Source organism: Oncorhynchus mykiss, chromosome 8 (assembly GCF_013265735.2).
Source record: "Oncorhynchus mykiss isolate Arlee chromosome 8, USDA_OmykA_1.1, whole genome shotgun sequence".
Classification (NCBI taxonomy): domain Eukaryota; kingdom Metazoa; phylum Chordata; class Actinopteri; order Salmoniformes; family Salmonidae; genus Oncorhynchus; species Oncorhynchus mykiss.
In genome coordinates this window covers 26,799,195-26,820,640 of record NC_048572.1, presented here as the reverse complement: position 1 = coordinate 26,820,640, position 21,446 = coordinate 26,799,195, and the positions used below count along the sequence as shown (strand labels likewise).

Below are 21,446 nucleotides of genomic sequence, written 5' to 3'. Positions count from 1 at the left end.
GACATCTAGAAGGTGCCAAATCCCATGTCAGGGTTCGGTTGACTTTTCTTCAGCCTTACACACAAGTCAGCCTTACATTCTGGCACAGAGACTCCTAAGGGACTTCTCCTTTGATGGGGGTCTGGTTTTGTGGCTGTTGGACTTCATGAGCCACAGCGGGTCAAAGTAGGTCCCCACATTTCAGACAAACACACCACCAACATAGGCTCTCCTCAGGGACGTGTTTTGTCCACACTCCTGTACACTAATAGTTGTACTAGTTCCCATCCTGACCGACACCTCGTTAAGTTCGCTGATGACACTGCCTTGATAAGTCTGTTGCATGACGACGAGGAACACCATGGCCCGGTCCTAAATTACCTTTGTAGAGTGGTGTGACAAATCACACTTGGTCCTCAATACCAAAGTGATGTGCATAGACTTCAGGGAGTGTACAACACCTACCTCTGCAACATCAGTGGTCAGAACAGAGATCGTAGAAGAAAACAAATATCTGGGTGTCCTCTTGGACAATAAGCTTCAGTGGAGTAAATGTACAGACCTGATCTACAAAGACAGTCACTGTACTACACAAACTCGGTTTTAGAAATCTTTCATTGAGTGTATCTTAACTTTTTGTATTATTTGTTGGTTTGGCAATGCCAGATATATGCTGAGAAGGATTATCACCACAGCAAGCAAGGTACTTGGAGTCAAACAGAAAGGAATGTGTGAGATCTTTATGGTCAGGGACCTCCACAAGGCTCAAATCATTTTAGACCCAAGCCACCCAAGAGACAAAATAATTAATCACGGTGCAATGATTTGAGGCTCCCGAGTGGCGCCGCAGTCTAAGGCACTGCATATCAGTGCTAGAGGCGTCACTACAGACCCTGGTTTGATTCCAAGCTGTATCACAACGGGCCGTGATTGGGAATCCCATAGGTCGGCGCTCAGTAGGCCCAGCGTCGTCCGTCATTGTAAATAAGAATTTGTTCTTAACTGACTTGCCTAGTTAAATAAGTGGTGTGGCAGATGCCAAGTTAACCCCATGGTTCAGATGCCTAGGAGTCTGAACATGCCCTTAAGAGTAATTCATGCAAGTGGAATCAAAATAGACTAAGCGGAATCCATCCTGGTGTGACCACTTGTCTAGCTGCCTGTTAGTGGTGCAGCCGGAACAGAACCTCAGTCTGACAGGCCTGAAGGTGTTCTCTTGCTTTGTGGCTAGCTATAAAAAAGTGTATCCACATCACTGTTGACTTTGGAGAAACTCCTCCAAAACATCTCACCCCAAAAAGTTCTCATCAAACAAGAGGTATACTGACTGACCTTCCCCACAGAGGTTCTTGTTGGTTCGGGCCTTGAGTGATGGCGCCCTACTTTTGTGATATTTGGGAGCCTCTTTAATGTAGCCTGTTCCAGAAATGGATGTGTCCATCTCCACCTGGCGATGCCGCCGTGACTTCGAGGCCTGTGGATAAACATAAAAATGATCAATCAGTTCAAAAGTATTCCATTGAATAGGACACTGAGTATATCCACTAGCCAGTAATGCAATGAATTAAGAATTGATTAACCAGATGCATATGATGCAGACAAGCAAAACAATATACCACATGTAGGGCAACATTTTCCTTGTCCTTAACTCCATTAGCAAAAGATACAGTTTTGTAAGTATTGCCATGCCAATCACTAAATTCATGAACAAAGGCTAATTAGCCAACCGCCCAATACACCTTTCCCATTGCTTCACCTCTGTTGTGGGAAAGTTGGCATGGGGCACATTTGATCAGATATATTCAAGTTGGTTCTCCAGCAGTGATCAACGACATTCAATGTGTGGTGCATTATGGGGATAAACAATAGAAATGCCTGCTTCCGATGTTTTTCAAGGTGTTCAGTATTTGATGTCCAACATGGCCAAGATCTGTGAAGACACCTACAGGTCAGTGGAAAATACCCAAAAAGTCATTGCTCAGATTTTTTTGTGCATTGTGCGCCTTTTAGCAAGAGGAAAATGTTGCCCATCATTTTCTATAAATAAAACACATGCATAGCCATTATAAAGTGGTGTATGAAATAAACTATGTATTGGACAAGCAGTGTCAAACTCAATTCCTGGAGGGATGTATATCTGCTGGTTTGTTAATTTCTTTCAGTTAATGTCCAATTAAGACCCAGACAACCAGGTGAGCAGAGTTCTTAACTAATCAATTACCTTTAAGGATTAATAAAGTACAAGGGAGGAGAAAAAGGCCATAGACACTCTGCCCTGACAGATATGCATTGGACACTTAAGTGGCACTTGAAATGAAGTGTGAAAAATCACTTCTTGTTCAGCAGACCTCTGCAAGACACCCGTATGATTTTGTCTTGATGGATGCCAGAAGCTGTGCCCTATTGGAAGACTGGACAAAAAGAGAGCATATTCAGGAAAGGATAAGACCTTCAATGCTTGCAATGTCATTATCTGGCCAACGGTGGTACTCACCAGTGTTGACCTAAAACCGTTGTACACTCCCGAAGGGTTTTGTAGTTTGTTAGTCAATGTACTATATTCTAGTAATGTTAGACAGTAGCAAAACAAGCAGTGCAGAAGGCTTTCTAGCATTTAACGGTCTATGCCAAGTTCCCAAATAGTCATAGCGTTATTTCATTACAGTACAACAACAAAAAGGCTAACTACGCTAAAGCTTACCTCGACCTGCTGGGCTTTTTCCTCAGCATAAACCAAGTGGTCTGCATCTCCATGGTTCTAAACATAACAAAAAGCCAAGTTTTAAAAATCATCCAGTTTCTGGGCTCAAATATTTCTTCAGAGTAGAAATTTACATTTTATGAATTGTCAACAAAAATGTTTATAGTGCAAAACAGTGACAATTAAACACTGCTGCATTGAAATATGCTTTCTCGCTGCGCTATAAGAATAGAGGCTCACCTCATGCCTGTCCTGCCAGTGGAGGAACTCAAGCACACAGCTGTGCAAGCGGGCAGGCAGGTCCTGTTGGGTCACCGCAATGGATGACCTCTCCAAGACGGACGCCTTCAGCCGCTCATGGTGACCCTGAATGTTAGCCACCTCCTATGTGCAATGCAAACAAAACAGACTTGCCAGACAACCGAACAGTCCGATATGCTAAATTAATCCAGAGGGTCATTCAGTGTGACAAACTGTTACATAAAACTAAATACCTACGTAAAACCATTGCAACAAGTTTTGCAGTAACGTACAGTGCATTGGGAAAGTATTCAGACCTTGCCTTTTCCCGCATTGTTACATTACAGCCTTCTTCTAAAAAGATTAAATCAAATGTTTTCCCTCAATCTATGTACACCGTCATCGTAAATAAGAATTTGTTCTGAACTGACTTGCCTAGTTAAAAGGTTACATTTTTAAAAAAAATCACAATACCACAATGAAGCAAAAACAGGTTCATACAGTGGGGCAAAAAAGTATTTAGTCAGCCACCAATTGTGCAAGTTCTCCCACTTAAAAAGATGAGGCCTGTAATTTTCATCATAGGTACACTTCGACTATGACAGACAAAATGAGAAAATCCAGAAAATCACATTGTAGGATTTGATTTTTAATGAATTTATTTGCAAATTATGGTGGAAAATAAGTATTTGGTCACCTACAAACAAGCAAGATTTCTGGCTCTCACAGACCTGTAACTTATTCTTTAAGAGGCTCCTCTGTCCTCCACTCGTTACCTGTATTAATGGCACCTGTTTGAACTTGTTATCAGTATAAAAGAAACCTGTCCACAACCTCAATCAGTCACACTCCAAACCCCACTATGGCCAAAACCAAAGAGCTGTCAAAGGACACCAGAAACAACATTGTAGACCTGCACCAGGCTGGGAAGACTGAATCTGCAATAGGTAAGCAGCTTGGTTTGAAGAAATCAACTGTGGGAGCAATTATTAGGAAATGGAAGACATACAAGACCACTGATAATCTCCCTCGATCTGGGGCACCACGCAAGATCTCACCTAGTGAATGACCTGCAGAGAGCTGGGACCAAAGTAACAAAGCCTACCATCAGTAAAACACCACGCCGCCAGGGACTCAAATCCTGCAGTGCCAGACGTGTCCCCCTGCTTAAGCCAGTACATGTCCAGGCCCGTCTGAAGTTTGCTAGAGAGCATTTGGATGATCCAGAAGAAGATTGGGAGAATGTCATATGGTCAGATGAAACCAAAATAGAACGTTTTGGTAAAAACTCAACTCGTCGTGTTTGGAGGACAAAGAATGCTAAGTTGCAGCCAAAGAACACCATACCTACTGTGAAGCATGGGGGTGGAAACATCATGCTTTGGGGCTGTTTTTCTGCAAAGGGACCAGGACGACTGATCCGTGTAAAGGAAAGAATTTGAGTGAAAACCTCCTTCCATCAGCAAGGGCATTGAAGATGAAACATGGCTGGGTCTTTCAGCATGACAATGATCCCAAACACACCGCCCGGACAACGAAGGAGTGGCTTCGTAAGAAGTATTTCAAGGTCCTGGAGTGGCCTAGCCAGTCTCCAGATCTCAACCCCATAGAAAATCTTTGGAGGGAGTTGAAAGTCCGTGTTGCCCAGCAACAGCCCCAAAACATCACTGCTCTAGAGGAGATCTGCATGGAGGAATGGGCCAAAATACCAGCAACAGTGTGTGAAAACATTGTGAAGACTTACAAAAAGTGTTTGACCTCTCATTGCCAACAAAGGGTATATAACAAAGTATTGAGATTAAGTATTTGGTCAATAACAAAAGTTTTTTTCCACCATAATTTGCAAATACATTCATTAAAAATCGGGATTTTTTTCTTCTCATTTTGTCTGTCATCGTTGAAGTGTAGCTATGATGAAAATTACAGGCCTCTCATCTTTTTAAGTGGGAGAACTTGCACAATTGGTGGCTGACTAAATACTTTTTTGCCCAACTGTATGTTTGAAAATGTATTTTAAAAATACCTTAACATAGGTATTTAGACCCATTGCTATGATACTCGAAATTGAGCTCGGGTGCATCCTGTTTCCATTGATCATCCTTGAGATGTTTCTAATACTTGGAGTCCACCTGTGGTAAATTAAATTGATTGGACATTATTTGGAAAGGCACACAGCGGTCTATATAAGGTCCCACAGTTGACAGTGCATGTGAGAGCAAAAACCAAGCCATGAGGTGGAATGAATTGTCTATAGCGCTCCAAGACAGGATTGTGTCAAGGCACAGATCTGGGGTAGGGTACCAAAAAATATCTGCAGTATTTAAGGTCACCAAGAACACAGTGGCCATCACTCTTAAATGGAAGAAGTTTGGAGCCACCAAGACACTTCCTAAAGCTGGCCGCCTGGGAAAACTGAGCAATCGGGGGAGTAGGGCCTTGTTCAAGGAAGTTTGTGTGTAAATGGGTTTGTGTGTAGATGGATTCAATACATTTTTTAAATCAATTTTAGATTAAGGTTGTAACGTAACAATGTGCAAAGTCTAGGGGGTCTGTACTTTCCAAATGTACTGTAAGTAGTTTATTCTACCCAAGTCTTCATGTGTTTGAATTGTTTCCTAATTGTAGGCTACCTTTAGCACTTGATGTTGATAAAGTATTTTAAATGTTGAACTCTTGACCACAGTCACATGTTCCTATGTGAATTCTGTAAGAGATGGCCGAGCTAAGGCTTAAGAGGCTGTGAAAGATTCTAAATGGGCACAAACAAAGAGCAGCACTGTAGCTGTTCAATGTGACATTTTTATTATAGAATAACTAATCTAATACTGTTAATGGTTTGCCTAATGAGGGAACTTGGTGAGAATGTTCAGAGAATCCATTTAGGTAATTTGTTTAAATTGTTGGGAAAATAATACTTTAATGTAGAGCAGTGTGAAAATCGCAGCAAAATGTTTGAATGCCTTTTTCTTCTAAATGAGATTACACTTTATCAACTTTTAAAGCAGCATTACATCCCCCATGTTTTCTCCAAGTACAGTAGATTTGGTCTCCAACCTTTTCTAGCAGGACAGCTTGTTCCAGTTCCCCCAATATCCAGCAACTTCACACAGCCATTGTAGAGGAGTGGGACAACATTCCACAGGAAGCAGGAAATTGGTAGACACCAGATACGGAGTTGTTTTCTGATCCTCACCCCATTTTTTAAGGAATCTAATTTATTTATTTAAAATTGACTGATTTCCTTATATGAACTAACTCGGTAAACAAAACAATGTTGCATGTTTATATGTGTTTTGTTCAATCTATATGCAAAAAAACAGCCCGACCACATTTTGACTGGATGGTATGAGACAGCCTTTAGACGCACACCCCCATGCCTGCATTATAGCCTACTGATATTCAAAAAGCCTATTCACACATTGAGTGGGAGATCTACAGATTCAGCATGGGAAATGTGCCGATTCCCCAGTGTGACATGGAACCGTTTTTACTGTAGCAAAGTTTTTAATAGAGGAAAAGCCATACTTGCAGCATATCTGTAGAGATGAGGTCCTTGACCCTTTCTGGTCGGTCACGGAACTCCTCGCACACCTTGTGATGCTGGGGCTTCTTCTTCACACGGAAGGTCAACTACAGGTGGACACAGTGAACCGAGGAATAGGGTCAATTCCATCAAGTTCAATAAGTAACATTTCTGGTAAAAAAAAAAATATTGGCCCTACAAGATTAAGGGGGAGGGTCTATAAACGTGTACTGCACTGATTGGCTTAAATGCAGCCAAGTTCGGTGTGCGCACGCAGAGACAGCGGAAGTAGGTTGTGACATGTGCGGCCGCACCCCCTGGTCTACGCATCCTTGAAGTTTAGATGGGTTAAATGGAATACGCTGAAATCTGGACACTGACTGTGGGCCTAGAACCTTTCACATGTAGCCTAATACAATATAAACGTCTGCAGAATTAATGATTTCTTATAGTAAAATGATACACCAAATAACATCGTTTTGGGAACAGGCGTGGAGAAATATGAGAGAGAATGAGAATGTGTGGTTAAAGGCGCTGCATGGTCAATCCGACATCTGCATTGGAAGTGCCGAATTTACAGTGATATGGCCTCCACAGAAGTCAGGGCACTCCTACTTTTTGCGCTACACGGAGCAGAGCTGTTGTGAAGGACGTGAGTGTGTTTATACAGGACCTCCCGCCCCCACTTAACATCAACCAATCCTGTCAATGTGGAGCTATAAGGTGCCATCCGCATGGGTACATAAGCATAAATTGGCTTTTAGAGACAGTGTATAAACTGTTTTTCAGCAATATAAAAGCTACCAGTATTTCAACCACAAATTGGAAATGCAGTCAAGACAAACTGAAATCGTTGGATCTTTTTCACAGAATTTCATTTTCTTAAAACCGGTCAAACTGATGTCATTTTGCATGAGAAATCTTTCAGCTGTTTGAGTTACTGCATTCTCACCTTGCTTCCTTAAAACGTTCTCCCTCTGTGAGAGAAGCAGAAATGAAAGCATTCCAGTGGCGTAAAGGACTTACATTTAAAATACTACTTAAGAAGTTTTGCGGGTATCTGTACTTTATATATTTGACTACTTTTACTTCACTACATTCCTAAAGATTTTTTTTTTTTTTTACATTTTACGCCATACATTTTCCTTGACAACCAAAAATACTCATTTCATTTTGAATGCTTAGCAGGACAGGTAAGTGGTCCAATTCACGCACTTCTCAACAGAACATCCCTACTGCCTCTGATCTGGTGGACTCACTAATCACATGCTTCGTTTGTAAATTATGTAGGAACGTTGGTGTGCCTCTGGCTATCTGTAAAATTTGAAGGGAAAAGAAAAATGGCACCATCTGGTTAGCTAAATAAGGAATTCTAAATGATTGATGCTTTTACTTTTGATACTTAAGTATATTTGAAATCAAATATTTTAGACTTTTACTTGAGTCATTTTCTATTGAAGGTTTCTTTACTTCACAAGTATGACTATTGGGAACTTTTTCCACCAGATGCATTCATTCAATCGATCGATTTATGACATTCTGGTGGGCAAGGCTTTATTTATTCTTTTAGGGCATCAAGTAATGACAAAGAGAAGTTGCACGTATCCAATTATTGACTAACACATAGGAAGTAGCCTACCAAAATGTGGAGATGAGCTGAAAAATACAACTAGGCTGAATGTAAAAAAAAAAAAAATCTGCCGTCTAGCCATGATCTCAAACGTTCGCTTGCGTGAATCGGCTGCACCTGTGACAAAACGTCAGAATTTCTCACCCTAATAGCTTGTTTTCCATCTAATAAACTTAGTTAATGGTGAATCAACAAAATGTCAACACTGACTCATCAAAACTGGTTGTCATGGCTTTGTCTTGTCTCTCTGCAGCAGACATGTTCTGGGCTTCTTTGGCACTCTGGAATGTTGAGTGATGCTCCATGCTTAAACATTATTTTGTAAATACTTGAATCATCAAAAAGGGATTTGAATTAGAGTAATACTAATCAGACTGATTCAAGTTGGGGTCAGGGTCAATTCAACAACTTTACTTTAATTAAATTCCCTCTCACTGTAAATTACATCAAGGAAATTCTCATTTCAGGTCAATTAATTTTAGTGTCAGGTAAATTCCCCCCCAACAAGAATTCAACAAAATCAATTTGAATTCAATTCACTCAAGCTGATCAGGTCACTGTTCAGAAAGCCCTGCTATAATGGAAATAAATATATTTGTTGAAATGATTTAAATATCTGTACAAGATTGTGCAGAAACACTGACCCACATGACATTTGAATGAAAAACAAACATTTTAAAGCTTGCAATGTTATCAGTTGGCCAAAAACTTGACACTAATTACTCTTCTCCTATGAAGATAGATGGGCTGACATCACAACAAAAAAAGGACACCGGCTCTGAGGTGCAAGGCTGTTATTCGGGTCTGTCAGGTGGGACTGGCAACATGGGGCGGCAGGGTTGTTCTTAACTGTTTGTTCTTAAATAAAAGGTCAAATAAAAAAATAAAAAACATTGACCAGACTGCTGCTGTGAGGTGAATCATGCTTGTTTCAACTAGTTGTATTTTGTTAACATCTCGTTTTGACCAATGATGTAAATAAACATCAGATGACTGACAGGGGGCACTGTTTAAGCAACTGCACTGCCATTTTGTACTCCTACATTGTTTAATAAGCTTTGGAAGATATGTAGACTTTAAATGGATTTCTAGGTTTCCCCTTTTGACAAGTATGTAACATTACAAAATACCTTAGGGGATACTTTAAAATTACAATATGTAATTTGGGAGTGCCTTACCATCTGAGGCATGGCGGTGTAAAGGACAGCATTCTCAGCTATTAGCTTCCTGATAATGTAAACTGCATCATAGTGCTGCGAATTCACCGAATCCTGGTAAAACTTCTGAATTTGCTCCCAGTCCTTTAGGGCAATTCTGATCTGGGAGGGGGGGGGGGGGGAGAAACACACACACACTTACTCAACTTGACATATTGTGCATGACTTCATCCCCCTAATACATCTAACAAAGCACCCAACACGTTGGATACATATCATTCAACTTATCATCCAACCACAAGAATCAAGAACAGATCGCCCAAGTGGGATACTTGAGTCATTTTGGGGACATAACCCAAACACAATAATGATAACAGCAAATTCATACGGATATACTTCATGAGCTATCGTCGGGGGTTATTTTACTGTCAGGAACATGCATATATTTTCTCCTGCGCTAGTGAGAAACAAATTTCACCCATATGTATCAGATATAATTTTCTGATGAGTTACACAAATGTGACGTTTCAAATGGATTGACAAGGACCACTTGGATCTGGAAGATTTAGTCATTGTATGGGAAACTCAGACATTCCGAGACTAGGGCTGTCTGCAAGTTGTTGCACACTATTTGAGAATCTCAATTGCATACTACTCACATCCTCCTCAAAACCCATTGAATGAGAAAGCCAAAAGGTGCATCCCCTGTGACCTTCTACTCAGGAGGCGGCGAGGAGTATACAATTGAGATTCTCCACAGACATTGTTCAGTACAGCATATTAGTTTAGGAAGTGGAAAAGTATATCAAGTCAATTGTTAAAGAAAAAAAATAGAAAACACTATTGGAATAAATGGGATTGAATAATGAGAGTTAAAGTAAGTGTCTTTCAGTACCTTCTCTTTAGGTGAAGCAAGCTGTGTGTGGTATAGGCCATAGAGAAGGTACAGACCCCCCACTCTGATCTGGAAGCTATATGGGGGTAAGAAGTAGTTGAAGGCCATGGTCAGGGTTAGGTGGCAGAATTCCCTCATCTCATTACCAGCAAGTGAACCGCTAAAATGAAATGGAGAGCAGAGGGAAAATTAAGAAGAGTTACAATAGTAGCACTGGTAATGATTAGCTAGGACAAAACAGGTGTGAGACCAGTGTGTATGCAATAAGCAAGAACACAACATGGAATGGATTTTAGATTATTGGAACAACTTGATTTAATGCTCTCTTGGGCGCTCGGGAAATGCCTTTTTTAAATCAGAACTTTCTACCAATTATTACAGATATACCTTCCAATGTGTGACATGCTGCTAAACAGGTACAGTCACTTCAGTAGGACTTAACACAAATACTATGGTATCCACAGATGGTAACTCTATACACAGTATGTGTACAGTTACCAGACTAGAGGTTCAGTACTTCCCGTTAGTCAAAACTGCCACATACCAATATATGTTTACATTGCAGTGAAAGTGAAATGTTTTCAAAACATAGCTCATTCCAGGGATGGAATGTGTCACTGTAATACTAATGATTCCATTGAGCAAATCAATAAAAAGAAAAAACATGTTGGCATATGGCAGTTGACTAGAAAGAAGAACTGAACTTCTAGTCAAGCATGTGGGGCAACATCCAAAGCCCCTTTTCCCGATAGCGATTAGGTTTGAGTGTATTAACAATGCATTGTTCCTACAACGACCGAAGAATTCACACACTACATAGGGCTAACTTTCACTAAGTGCGTAGTTGGGGTATGTGTCGGCACTGATAGGATCAAAAGAAAAAAAGACTGCTGATCCGAGAGCAGCACTTTCTCTATCCAAATCCTACCAAAACAGCCACATACCATATAATTGTTCCACACTGACAGATCAGCTTAGGCCCTAGCCTACACTATAACAGACTAAACCACAGATATGGCACATCATTGGACACGTTACACACCATGAATGCTAAAATTAGACACTAGCCTACAATTAGCAAATTAGAAATAAAATGAACCAGTAATGGATTACAACATGATTGAACTATATAGGCTTACAGCACCTTCAGAAAGTATTAATATCCCTTAATATTGTGTTACAGCCTGAATTCAAAATGGATTCAAGATACTTTTCCCTCACCCAGCTACAAGCAAAACCCCAACCCCAGCTACAAGCAAAACCCCAACCCCATCTTCAAACAAAACCCCAACCCCAGTTACAAGCAAAACCCCAACCCCATCTTCAAACAAAACCCCAACTACAAGCAAAACCCCAACCCCAGCTACAAGCAAAACCCCAACCCCAGCTACAAGCAAAACCCCAACCCCAGCTACAAGCAAAACCCCAACTACAAGCAAAACCCCAACTACAAGCAAAACCCCAACTACAAGCAAAACCCCAACTACAAGCAAAACCCCAACTACAAGCAAAACCCCAACTACAAGCAAAACCCCAACTACAAGCAAAACCCCAACTACAAGCAAAACCCCAACTACAAGCAAAACCCCAACCCCAGCTACAAGCAAAACCCCAACCCCAGCTACAAGCAAAACCCCAACTACAAGCAAAACCCCAACCCCATCTTCAAACAAAACCCCATAGTGACAAAGTGAAAAAAAGTTTATTGAAAATTTAACAGTATTAACACCCTTGAGTAAATAACATGTTAGAATCACCTTTGGCAGTGAATACTACGAGTTTATCAACGCATGTCTCAAAGAGCTTTGCCCACCTGTCCAATACATGCACATTCCTTAAAATTAAAAAGGTGTGTCAACCAAGTTGGTTGTTTATCAGTGCTAGACAGCCATTTATGTCTTGCCATAGACTTATGTCGATTTAAAATCGTAACTAGGCCACTCAGGAACATTCAATGTCATCTTGGTAAGCAACTCGTATTTTTACCCTTGTGCTTTAGGTTACTGTCCTGCTTAAAGGTGACATTGTGTCTGTTGGAAAGAGGACTGAAACAGGTTTTCCTCTAGGATTTTGCCTGTGTTTAGCTCTATTCTGTTCCTTTTTATCATTAGAAAACACTGAAGCCACCACCATGTTTGAAAATATGAAGAGTGGTACTCAGTGATGTGTTGTGTTTGCCGCAAACATAACACTTTGTATTCAAGACAAAGTTAATTTCTTTGACACCTTTTTTGCAATTTTAGTGCCTTCGATTTAGAGTTCTTCGATTGCCTGCATACTCACCAGTTGCAAAGGTTAAGACACTTTCTGGTAAATTTCTGGAATTTTCCAGAAGTTTTACATGGGAAGTTAAACCCGGGAATTTGGGAAATTCTGCTTAAATTCAGCAAAAAAAGTTAGCTTATCACGGTGAACCTTTTTTTGTGGGATACACAGGGCAATTCTAGGTCTTAGGGATAGTTCAACCAAAATATGTCAAAATTCAATGGAACCCTCTGTATGCACAGTGCATTCTTCCATCACATGTACAGTGCACTCTTCCAGCACATGTACAGCTGATTCTCAATTTCTTTCACACTAATGAGATGATATTGAGCCCACACTACTACACTGTCTGAGCCAAGGTCCACATGCTTTTTGGTAAGTTCTGATTACAACATTGAGTGGGGTGAAAATATTTTATAAAATGGCATACATTATTTTTGTTAACTAAACTCAACAAAAGAAACATCCCTTTCTCAGGACCCTGTCTTCCAAAGATAATTCGTAAAAATCCAAAAAACTTCACAGATCTTTGGATCGTTGTAAAGGATTTACACAGTTTCCCATGATTGTGCAATGAACCATAAACAATTAACATGCACCTTTGGAACGGCCGTTAAGACAACAGCTTAAAGACGGTAGGCAATTATGATCACAGTTATGAAAACTTAGGACACTAAAGAGAGGCCTTTCTACTGACTCTGGGGAAGACAAAAAAAAGGTCCCTGCTCATCTGCGTGAACGTGCCTTAGGCATGCTGCAAGGAGGCATGAGGACTGCAGATGTGGCCAGGGCAATAAATTGCAATGTCCGTACTGTGAGACGCCTAAGTCCTCGCAGTGGCAGACCACGTGTAACACCTGCACAGGATCGGTACATCCAAACATCACACCTGCGGGACAAGTACAGGATGGCAACAACAACTGCCTGAGGTACACCAGGGACACACAATCCCTCCATCAGTGCTCAGACTGTCTGCAATAGGCTGAGAGAGACTGGATGGAGCTTGTAGACCTGTTGTAAGGCAGGTCCTCACCAGACATCACCTATGGACACAAACCCACCGTCGCTGGACCAGACAGGACTGACAAAAAAGTGCTCTTCCCTGCTGAGTCGCGGTTTTGTATCACCAGGGGTGATGGTCGGATTCGCGTTTATCGTCGAAGGAATAAGCGTTACACCGAGGAATGTACTCTGGAGCGGGATCGATTTGGAGGTGGAGGGTCTGGGGCAGTGTCACAGCATCATCGGACTGAGCTTGTCGTCATTGCAGGCAAACGCAAAGCTGTGCGTTACAGGGAAGACATCCTCCTCCCTCATATTGTACCCTTCCTGCAGGCTCATCCTGACATGACAATGCCACCAGCCATACTGCTTGTTCTGCGCGTGATTTCCTGCAAGACAGCAATGTTAGTGTTCTGCCATGGCCAGTGAAGAGCACGGATCTCAATCCCATTGAGCACGTCTGGGACCTGTTAGATCAGAGGGTGAGGGCTAGGGCCATTCCCTCCAGAAAAGTATGGGAACTCGCAGGTGCCTTGGTGGAAGAGTGGGGCAACATCTCACAGCAAGAACTGGCAAATCTGGTGCGGTCCGTGAGGAGATGCACTGCAGTACTTAATGCATCTGGTGGCCACACCAGATAGGGTTAGAATCATGGGGAAATGATTCCAACAGTTCACCGAAGAGTTGATCTAAAAATTGCAAGTCAAATCGCATTTTCAGCATTTGGTTAAAAATAAGGCCTAGATGTTTTACCCACATTGTGCAGCCCTATGTGGCAGAGTGGAAATTCTCAAATGAATGCAGGAAAAGCAGAATATTATTTTGGATTGAAATTTAATTGGACAGTATGAAATCAGAATGGAAGATGGCCCTATTTGTTAAAAGACCAAGTCCATGTTATGGCAAGAACAGCTAAAATAAGCAGAGAAACAGTCCATCATTACTTTAAGACATGAAGGTCAGTCAATGCGGAACACTAAGAACTTTGAAAGTTTCTTGAAGTGCAGTCAAAAAAAACCCATCAAGCTCTATGATGGCTGCTTTTCTTTCCCTGTGCGGACCAACTCATCCCAAACCGTCTCAATTGGGTTGAGGTCAGGTGACTGTGGAGACCAGGTCATCTGATGCAGCACTCCATCACTCTCCTTCTTGGTCAAATAGCCCTTACACAGCCTGGAGGTGTGTTTTGGGTGTTTGTCCTGTGGAAAAACAAATGATAGTGGGACTAAGCACAAACCAGATAGGATGGTTTATCGCTGCAGAATGCGGTGGTAGCCATGCTGGTTAAGTGTGCCTTGAATTCTAAATGAATCACCAACAGTGTCACCACACTTCCTCCATGCTTCACGGTGGGAACTACACATGTGGAGATCTGTTCACCTACTCTGCGTCTCACAAAGACAAGGTGGTTGGAACCAAAAATGTCTAATTTGGACTAAGAGCAAACGACACATTTTCACCGGTCTAATGACCATTACTCGTGTTTCTTGGCCCAAGCAAGACTTATTATTGGTGTCCTTTAGTCATGGTTTCTTTACAGAAATGCGACCATGAATGCCTGATTCAAGCAGCCTCCTCTGAACAGTTAATGTTGAGATGTTTCTGAAGCATTTGTTTGGGCTGCAATCTAAGGTGCAGTTACCTCCAAATAACTTATCCTCTTCAGCAGAGGTAACTCTGCGTCTCCCTTTCTTGTGGCAGTCCTCATGAGAGCCAGTTTCATTGATGGTTTTTGCAACTGCACTTGAAATGTCAAATGAATTTAAATTTGGTCATAGCTCTTTGCTTGTGGTCTTAGCTCTTTGTTTATTTGAGCCATAAATATGGACTTGGGTCTTTTACCAAATAGGGCTCTCTTCTGTATAACACCCCTACCTTGTCACAACACGACTGACTAATTAAGGAAAGTAATTCCACAAATTAACAAGGCACAACTGTTAATGCATTCTAGGTGACTACCTCATGAAGCGCATTGAGAGAATTCCAAGAGTGTGCAAAGCTGTCATCAAAGGCAAAGGGTAGCTACTTTCAAGAATCTCAAGTATAAAATATATTTTATAATTGACATTCTTCAACACCGTCTTTGTTACTACATGATTCCTTGTGTTATTTCATAGTTTGAATAATAGTGGAGACACTGTAGAAAACACTTGACTGGTATTGTAAGTATTCAAACCCTTCACTTAGTACTTTTTTGAAGCGCCTTTGGCAGCGATTACAGCCGAGGCTTCTTGGGTATGACGCTAAAAGGCACACGACTGGCCAATGATTATAATGGCAATTCTGATGCAACCATTAATTCATACATTGTTGTGCCCTTAGCCTTAAGAGGATGGAAGCTCAATACGTAGGTAGATGTAAAAGGCTAACGTAAACTAGCTAACGTTGCCCATGAATGGAAGTTACGCTATTGAGCAAGCATTTTAGCCAGGTAGCCTAGGACAACCAAAAAAATACAAGCGTGTACTGTATGACAGAGTGATAGACCGCTTCGTCAACAGGAAATAGGATGGCGGCATTGACATTTCTCTACAAGTACAGTCATGTTTTTTTACTTGCACGAACAAACACAAATCTTAACCATGAAGAGCAACATACTCAGCTTACGTTGATTGGACAATTCTTTTTTGGTATCTTTTAGTTTAGAAAATGTGGTGAGCACCGACAACAATGCTCACAACATCCGCCTCTCCAGTCCCCACCTTACGACCCCGCCACTCCAATCAAGCCCCAGGAGAAAAAGACGTGGCAGGCGCGCTAACCAAGGTTGCCAGGTGCACGGTGTTTCCTCCAACACATTGGTGCGGCTGGCTTCCAGGTTGGATGCACCCTGCGCTGTGTTAAGAAGCAGTGCGGCTTGGTTGTGTATATATGAAAGGTCAAAAAACAATGAAAATTGGGGGCATTAATCTGTTGACTTTATCTTTGGAGAAGTGAAAACCCTCAAAAGTGACATGAAGAAAGTGGAAGTTATCTGCCAGGAAAATGAAAAGAAGGTGGCTGAACTCGAGCAAAAGGTGAATGAGTCGGAGAGATACCAGCGCAGGTGGAACCTGAGGCTCCATGGAATTCCAGAGCAGGCAGGTGAGGACATCAAATGCAGAGTTGTTGACATCTGTGGAGCTGTCATTCCCGAATCAAAAGCCAAACTTCAGGAAAATGTAGACATCGTCCATCGTTTGGGAAGACTCAAGGATCAAGACAAGAGACTGAGGACAACCATCATCCGGTTCACCAACAGATCTACACGGGATCTTTGGAGGCAAGCGAAGAATTGTGAATTCCTCATCAAGCAAAAATGGAGGTTCACGGAGGATCTGACCTCAGCAGACAAAGTGACGAGAGAAACTGTGGCCGATGATGGCTGCAACTCAAAAAACTGATTGCCAGGTGAAAAGCAGCCTTTTATTATAAAAAATGTGAAACACTTGAATGAGAAAAGGCTGACCTGAGAACTGGTAAACTAAACACTAACTATAGGTGAATAACTGCTTATTGTAAAGTCTACACAATGTCTCCCCCTTGTGGGAGTAAGAACACTTTGGTAACTTTATGACCAACATTTGTTTTTGTTTTTGTTGGAGAGATTAACAATGGGATGGAAATCCTTTTGAGTTACATATCCTTAAGAAAAGCTTATATTAGCATAACAAGGTTATTGGTTGAAGTTTGTCTTTATCTCTTTGGTCAATTAATGTCAGGGGTATTTGTAATTTACTCAAGGGTAAGGCGATTTTCCTGTATTGAAAACGGTTTAATGCAGACTTACTTTTTAGAAGAGACTCATGCTCGTTCTTCCGATCTATATTTTTGGAAAAAAATCAATGGGGTAACGATATCTGGTTACCATATGGCAACAACCACTCTGCAGGTGTAGCAGTTTTGAGAGGTGCATTTAAAGGGAAGGTCATAAAACGTTCACAATTGGCTGACACCACCATTTTTTTCGAAAGATCATAATGAAGTCAAGAAAGCTATTGAGTGTATTAATGCCTTCTCACATGTATCAGGTTTATCTCTGAATACTAGGAAATGTGAATTATTTGCGTTGAAACGATGCGACTTAAACTCAGTATGTAATATCCCCGTAAAAGATATGAGCACATATCTTGGTATTACAGTTAGCAAAGATCAGAAAGAAAAAGGGCCAACTTAAATGTCTCTCCTATTGTAGAGAAAATTGGAAAGAGATTTAACTCCTGGTTATTAAGAGATCTTTCTTTATCTGGACGAGTACTTGTATCACAATCTGAAGGTCTGTCCAGATTAGTTTATACCTCCCTTGCCTTGGATGTTCCTCTGTCAGTAACTAAAATGGTTGATTCTAAATTAGTTAACTTCATACTGAGGTTTATTATACGGAGGAATAAAGCTCATTATTTAAGAAAAGCGGTAATATGTAGCATCCAATGTGAGGGAGGGTTGAGTGCTCTGGATATTAAAACCTCATAATATTTAAGATTAACATGGATACAAAACTATTTAAGAAATAAGGATTGCATTTGGAATATCATCCCTAATTTAATATTACAACAGATTGGTGGTCTAGAATTCTGAAAATCAAATGCAACTTTGATTTGGGTAAAATCCCTATTAAACTTGCAAACTTTCATAAACAAGTACTTCTAACTTGGAACCTTATGTACAAAACAATTTTTTCCACACATTAGGTATACAATCTGGAATAATAGAGACATAAAATACAAAAACATGTCTGTTTTTCCAGAACTGGTTTGACAACATTATTTGGGTTAAACAATTATTGTTAATGATGTGATCATCCAGAATTTATTAGAACACAATGTTACATTGTGTATCACATGGTTGTTAGAGTATCACATGGTTGTTAGAGCTATCCCAAAAGATGCCATTCTTCTTTTGGGAGAATATAACAATACTCCAAGTGCAAGTGTTGAGGATTTTGTAGCCTCAATACAATTAGAAGGAATTTACATTTTAAACTATAAATGTAACAACATGTACATGAGGAAACTATGTCAATATGTTACTATTCCCTCTGCTAAAATGTACTGGAATGCAGCCCTAGGACAAGTGAACTGGAACAAAGTTTTGTTGTTATCTGGTAAATATTGTATATCTAATAAGGTGAAAGTAGTATCATACAAACTCATTCATAGAATCTACCCTGTAAAGACCTTTATTATACACAGATTTAAAATAGCTATTGATAGAAAATATGTATTTTGTGGTTGTGACCCAGAGACTCTTGACTATTTATTTTGGAACTGTTCTTATGTCAGAAGATGTGTGTGAGTTAGATTACTATTAATGTTAATTTGAAAGACTGATATTATGTTTTATTTTCATCCAATTGATATGGACCCTGATTTAACTTTCATTGTTAATTTGTTTATCTTTCATGGAAGATTCTGTCCATAAAATGAAGTGTGCAGAGAACAAACCCCTCTTCACATTATTTAAGATTGAAATAATTGAAATATTATTTTTGAAATGATCAGTAAATGTAAAAACAAATAAGCAATACGCACCATAAGAGTATTTAACAAATTGAAAATGAATCTTGATATGCATGTTAGGTTCATGTACTTGTTGTATATTTCAGTTTTTTTTGTATTTGTTGTGTTAGTAATAGTAAAAAAATATATATATACACACACACACACACACACACTTAAAAAAATTATGAATTAACAGGATTTATTGAGCAAACACATTTATCACATAGGTTGCTTCCCCAGTGATGTTACCTGCCTGGCACAGGGAGTACTTCTAACAATATCTACAAAAACACATTTTCTTGGTTAAAGAACTACGATTTGAGCCATTACCAAACTTTGCATCTGCACTGTTCAAGTAAATGTGTTTTTGTCAAACTCTGGAACGTGACCATGGCCCAGTTTCCAAAAAGCATTTTAAGGAGAAATTCATCTTTAGAACCTTCGTAGGAGCATCGTTTAACCTCGAGCTGTTTCTCAAAACCATCGTTAAAGTAGCACTTGAAAACGCTCGTAATCTAACAAGCACCCCTAACGTCTGCCTCTGACCACTCGTAGAAAAACTACATGCTTCAGTATTTGCTTTTTTCCCCTCCCGCGTTACTTTATACACAGAAGATCTTTGCTAAACCTAGAATCACATGGTTTATCCGTCTCTCTGCAACTGCTGAACAAAGTGTACTACAACAAAAGTTGCTAATGTCTTTGCAATTAATACAAGCGGGATGTAAAATAAACTATAAATTAAAACCAAGATGACTGCATTGAAATAGAAATAGAGTAGCACATACGCCTATTTCATGTTCAATACATTTTATATATTTTGTTACTTGTAGGCTACTGCCTAATTTGTCTAATACATTTCATGATGCGTAGCCTAAAATGTTGCGGAATGACGTGCAAAATCGCTGATTTAGTGCATTTTTATTGGGTATTGCAATACATTAAGCCACTTCAATACTTGCAGCCGTAGATTGTAAACTCTCACTAGGAGCTCATCCGTCGTCAGTATTGTGAAATAATTCAGATTTTAAACTGAGAAAGCTGTCCCTAGAGCAGTGCTGCCCTTATTTCCATCCGATCAGTATCGACAAACACTCCGACGACGACGCACTTAGCGTTGTTCTCTGCGTGGCGTTTTGGGAAACTCGTGTTAAATATTCAGCAGTTGTAGGAAAGACTCATCGTTAAAACACCAGTAAGCCTAAATTCCATCGTTATCGGAAAACCGGGCACAGGTTGGCAGTGGTCTAATAATAATTAGCATGTTTAAAAAAAAAAGTGCATTATGGCAAATGCATATTTGGCAACAAATTGTCGACACTAGGTAGGCCGGCAGGTAATCTTAAAGAGACGACTGATGAAGAGGAAAGGTACTTACTAAAATACACTTGAGAAGCCCATGTTTCTCCAAATAGCAGTAAATTCCTCAAACCGCACAGATTCCGTCTGTTGGAAACGACCCAGCAGTTCCTCGTAGTCTGCTACAAGTGGCTTCAGAAAACGATCCTTCGCTTTACCTGATTAATGATATATTTAAACTGAAATACACCAAATACAGATCTAGTTCAACTCACTAGTGTGGTACTGCAATCCTACTTACCATTCGGCATTTCAGAAGTATGGTGATTGGCTACCCTTTTCAGTGAAGTTGACTTGCCTCTCTGAGCTCAACATGCGACCTTTTCAACACAACTGCTTGCCGTCCGTGCCTAATCTTCTTATTCGATATTACTGTGGTCTGCAAACAAATGTCATGGGTGCATGCCGACAGCTTCTGTATGGGCTGTGCATCAGCCTAATACGTTCCTCTTCTTCTTCTGTGGAGTTTATATGGCAGTTGGCAACCAACTTTAAGGTGCATTACTGCCACCAACCTGACTAGAGTGTGGACCAGAGACACTGACGGTCTAAATCCTACCCAATAATCTCGTCTCCCGAAGGAAACCAAATACATTATTAAACACTACATCTCCCGAAGATTTCCCCAAGAGTTCACTTAATCCTGGCTCTTCAACCCCATTACTCCTCATATCTAATAACAATCGCTCCCTTTCTCTCATATATTTCTGTAATTGAAATAGAACATGTTCCACTGTCTCCATCTCCTCGGGACAATTATCACACCTCCCATTCGAACGTTTCCCCACCACTTTCAATGTACTATTTAGCCTTGTGACTACACTTTCCTCCCTTCTCAATCGGCCCGAGGACCTCCCTGCCACCACCTTTTCCTGGATCTTATACAGGTGCCTTCCCATACTCTTCCTGTTCCTCATCTCTTGACACTTATGTTTAACCACTGTTCTTATGAATCCCTTGGCTTCTGCTTTACTGATTGACAATTCCATCTCAACAGGATGTTTAAGAGCCTGCTTGGCAATAATATCCACTTCCTCATTCCCCTCTACTCCCACGTGAGCTGGTACCCAGAGGAATATCACAAACACCCCCGTCTGTTTCACCCTATACAAACACTGCAAAACCTCATACAATACATCCTGTCTGCTCTGAGACGCACATTAATTTAAGCTCATCAGTGCTGTACAGGTGTCAGAGCAGATGACTACCCTGTCT

General features: G+C 40.5%; 1 protein-coding gene across 3 annotated transcripts in view; it reads right to left on the bottom strand.

Moving 5' to 3' along the window:
- Window positions 1-21,051, bottom strand: part of LOC110529717 (snRNA-activating protein complex subunit 1) — a 35,816-nt gene extending 14,765 nt beyond the window's left edge. The window contains exons 1-9 of one of the 3 annotated variants that reach the window (XM_036985196.1): window positions 20,473-21,051; window positions 20,251-20,389; window positions 10,126-10,201; window positions 9,252-9,392; window positions 6,446-6,550; window positions 2,921-3,064; window positions 2,681-2,737; window positions 2,328-2,390; window positions 1,312-1,453 (exon numbers count right to left, since the gene is read on the bottom strand). In XM_036985196.1, coding sequence (XP_036841091.1) covers window positions 1,312-1,453; window positions 2,328-2,390; window positions 2,681-2,737; window positions 2,921-3,064; window positions 6,446-6,550; window positions 9,252-9,392; window positions 10,126-10,201; window positions 20,251-20,389; window positions 20,473-20,482 — 877 coding nt within the window. In that variant the 5' untranslated portion in view covers window positions 20,483-21,051. Of the gene's footprint in view, window positions 1-1,311; window positions 1,454-2,327; window positions 2,391-2,680; window positions 2,738-2,920; window positions 3,065-6,445; window positions 6,551-9,251; window positions 9,393-10,125; window positions 10,286-20,250; window positions 20,390-20,472 lie in introns of all 3 variants that reach the window. The other 2 variants (XM_036985195.1, XM_036985197.1) reach the window with 2 other exon arrangements.
- Between the last annotated feature and the right edge of the window lie 395 nt (window positions 21,052-21,446).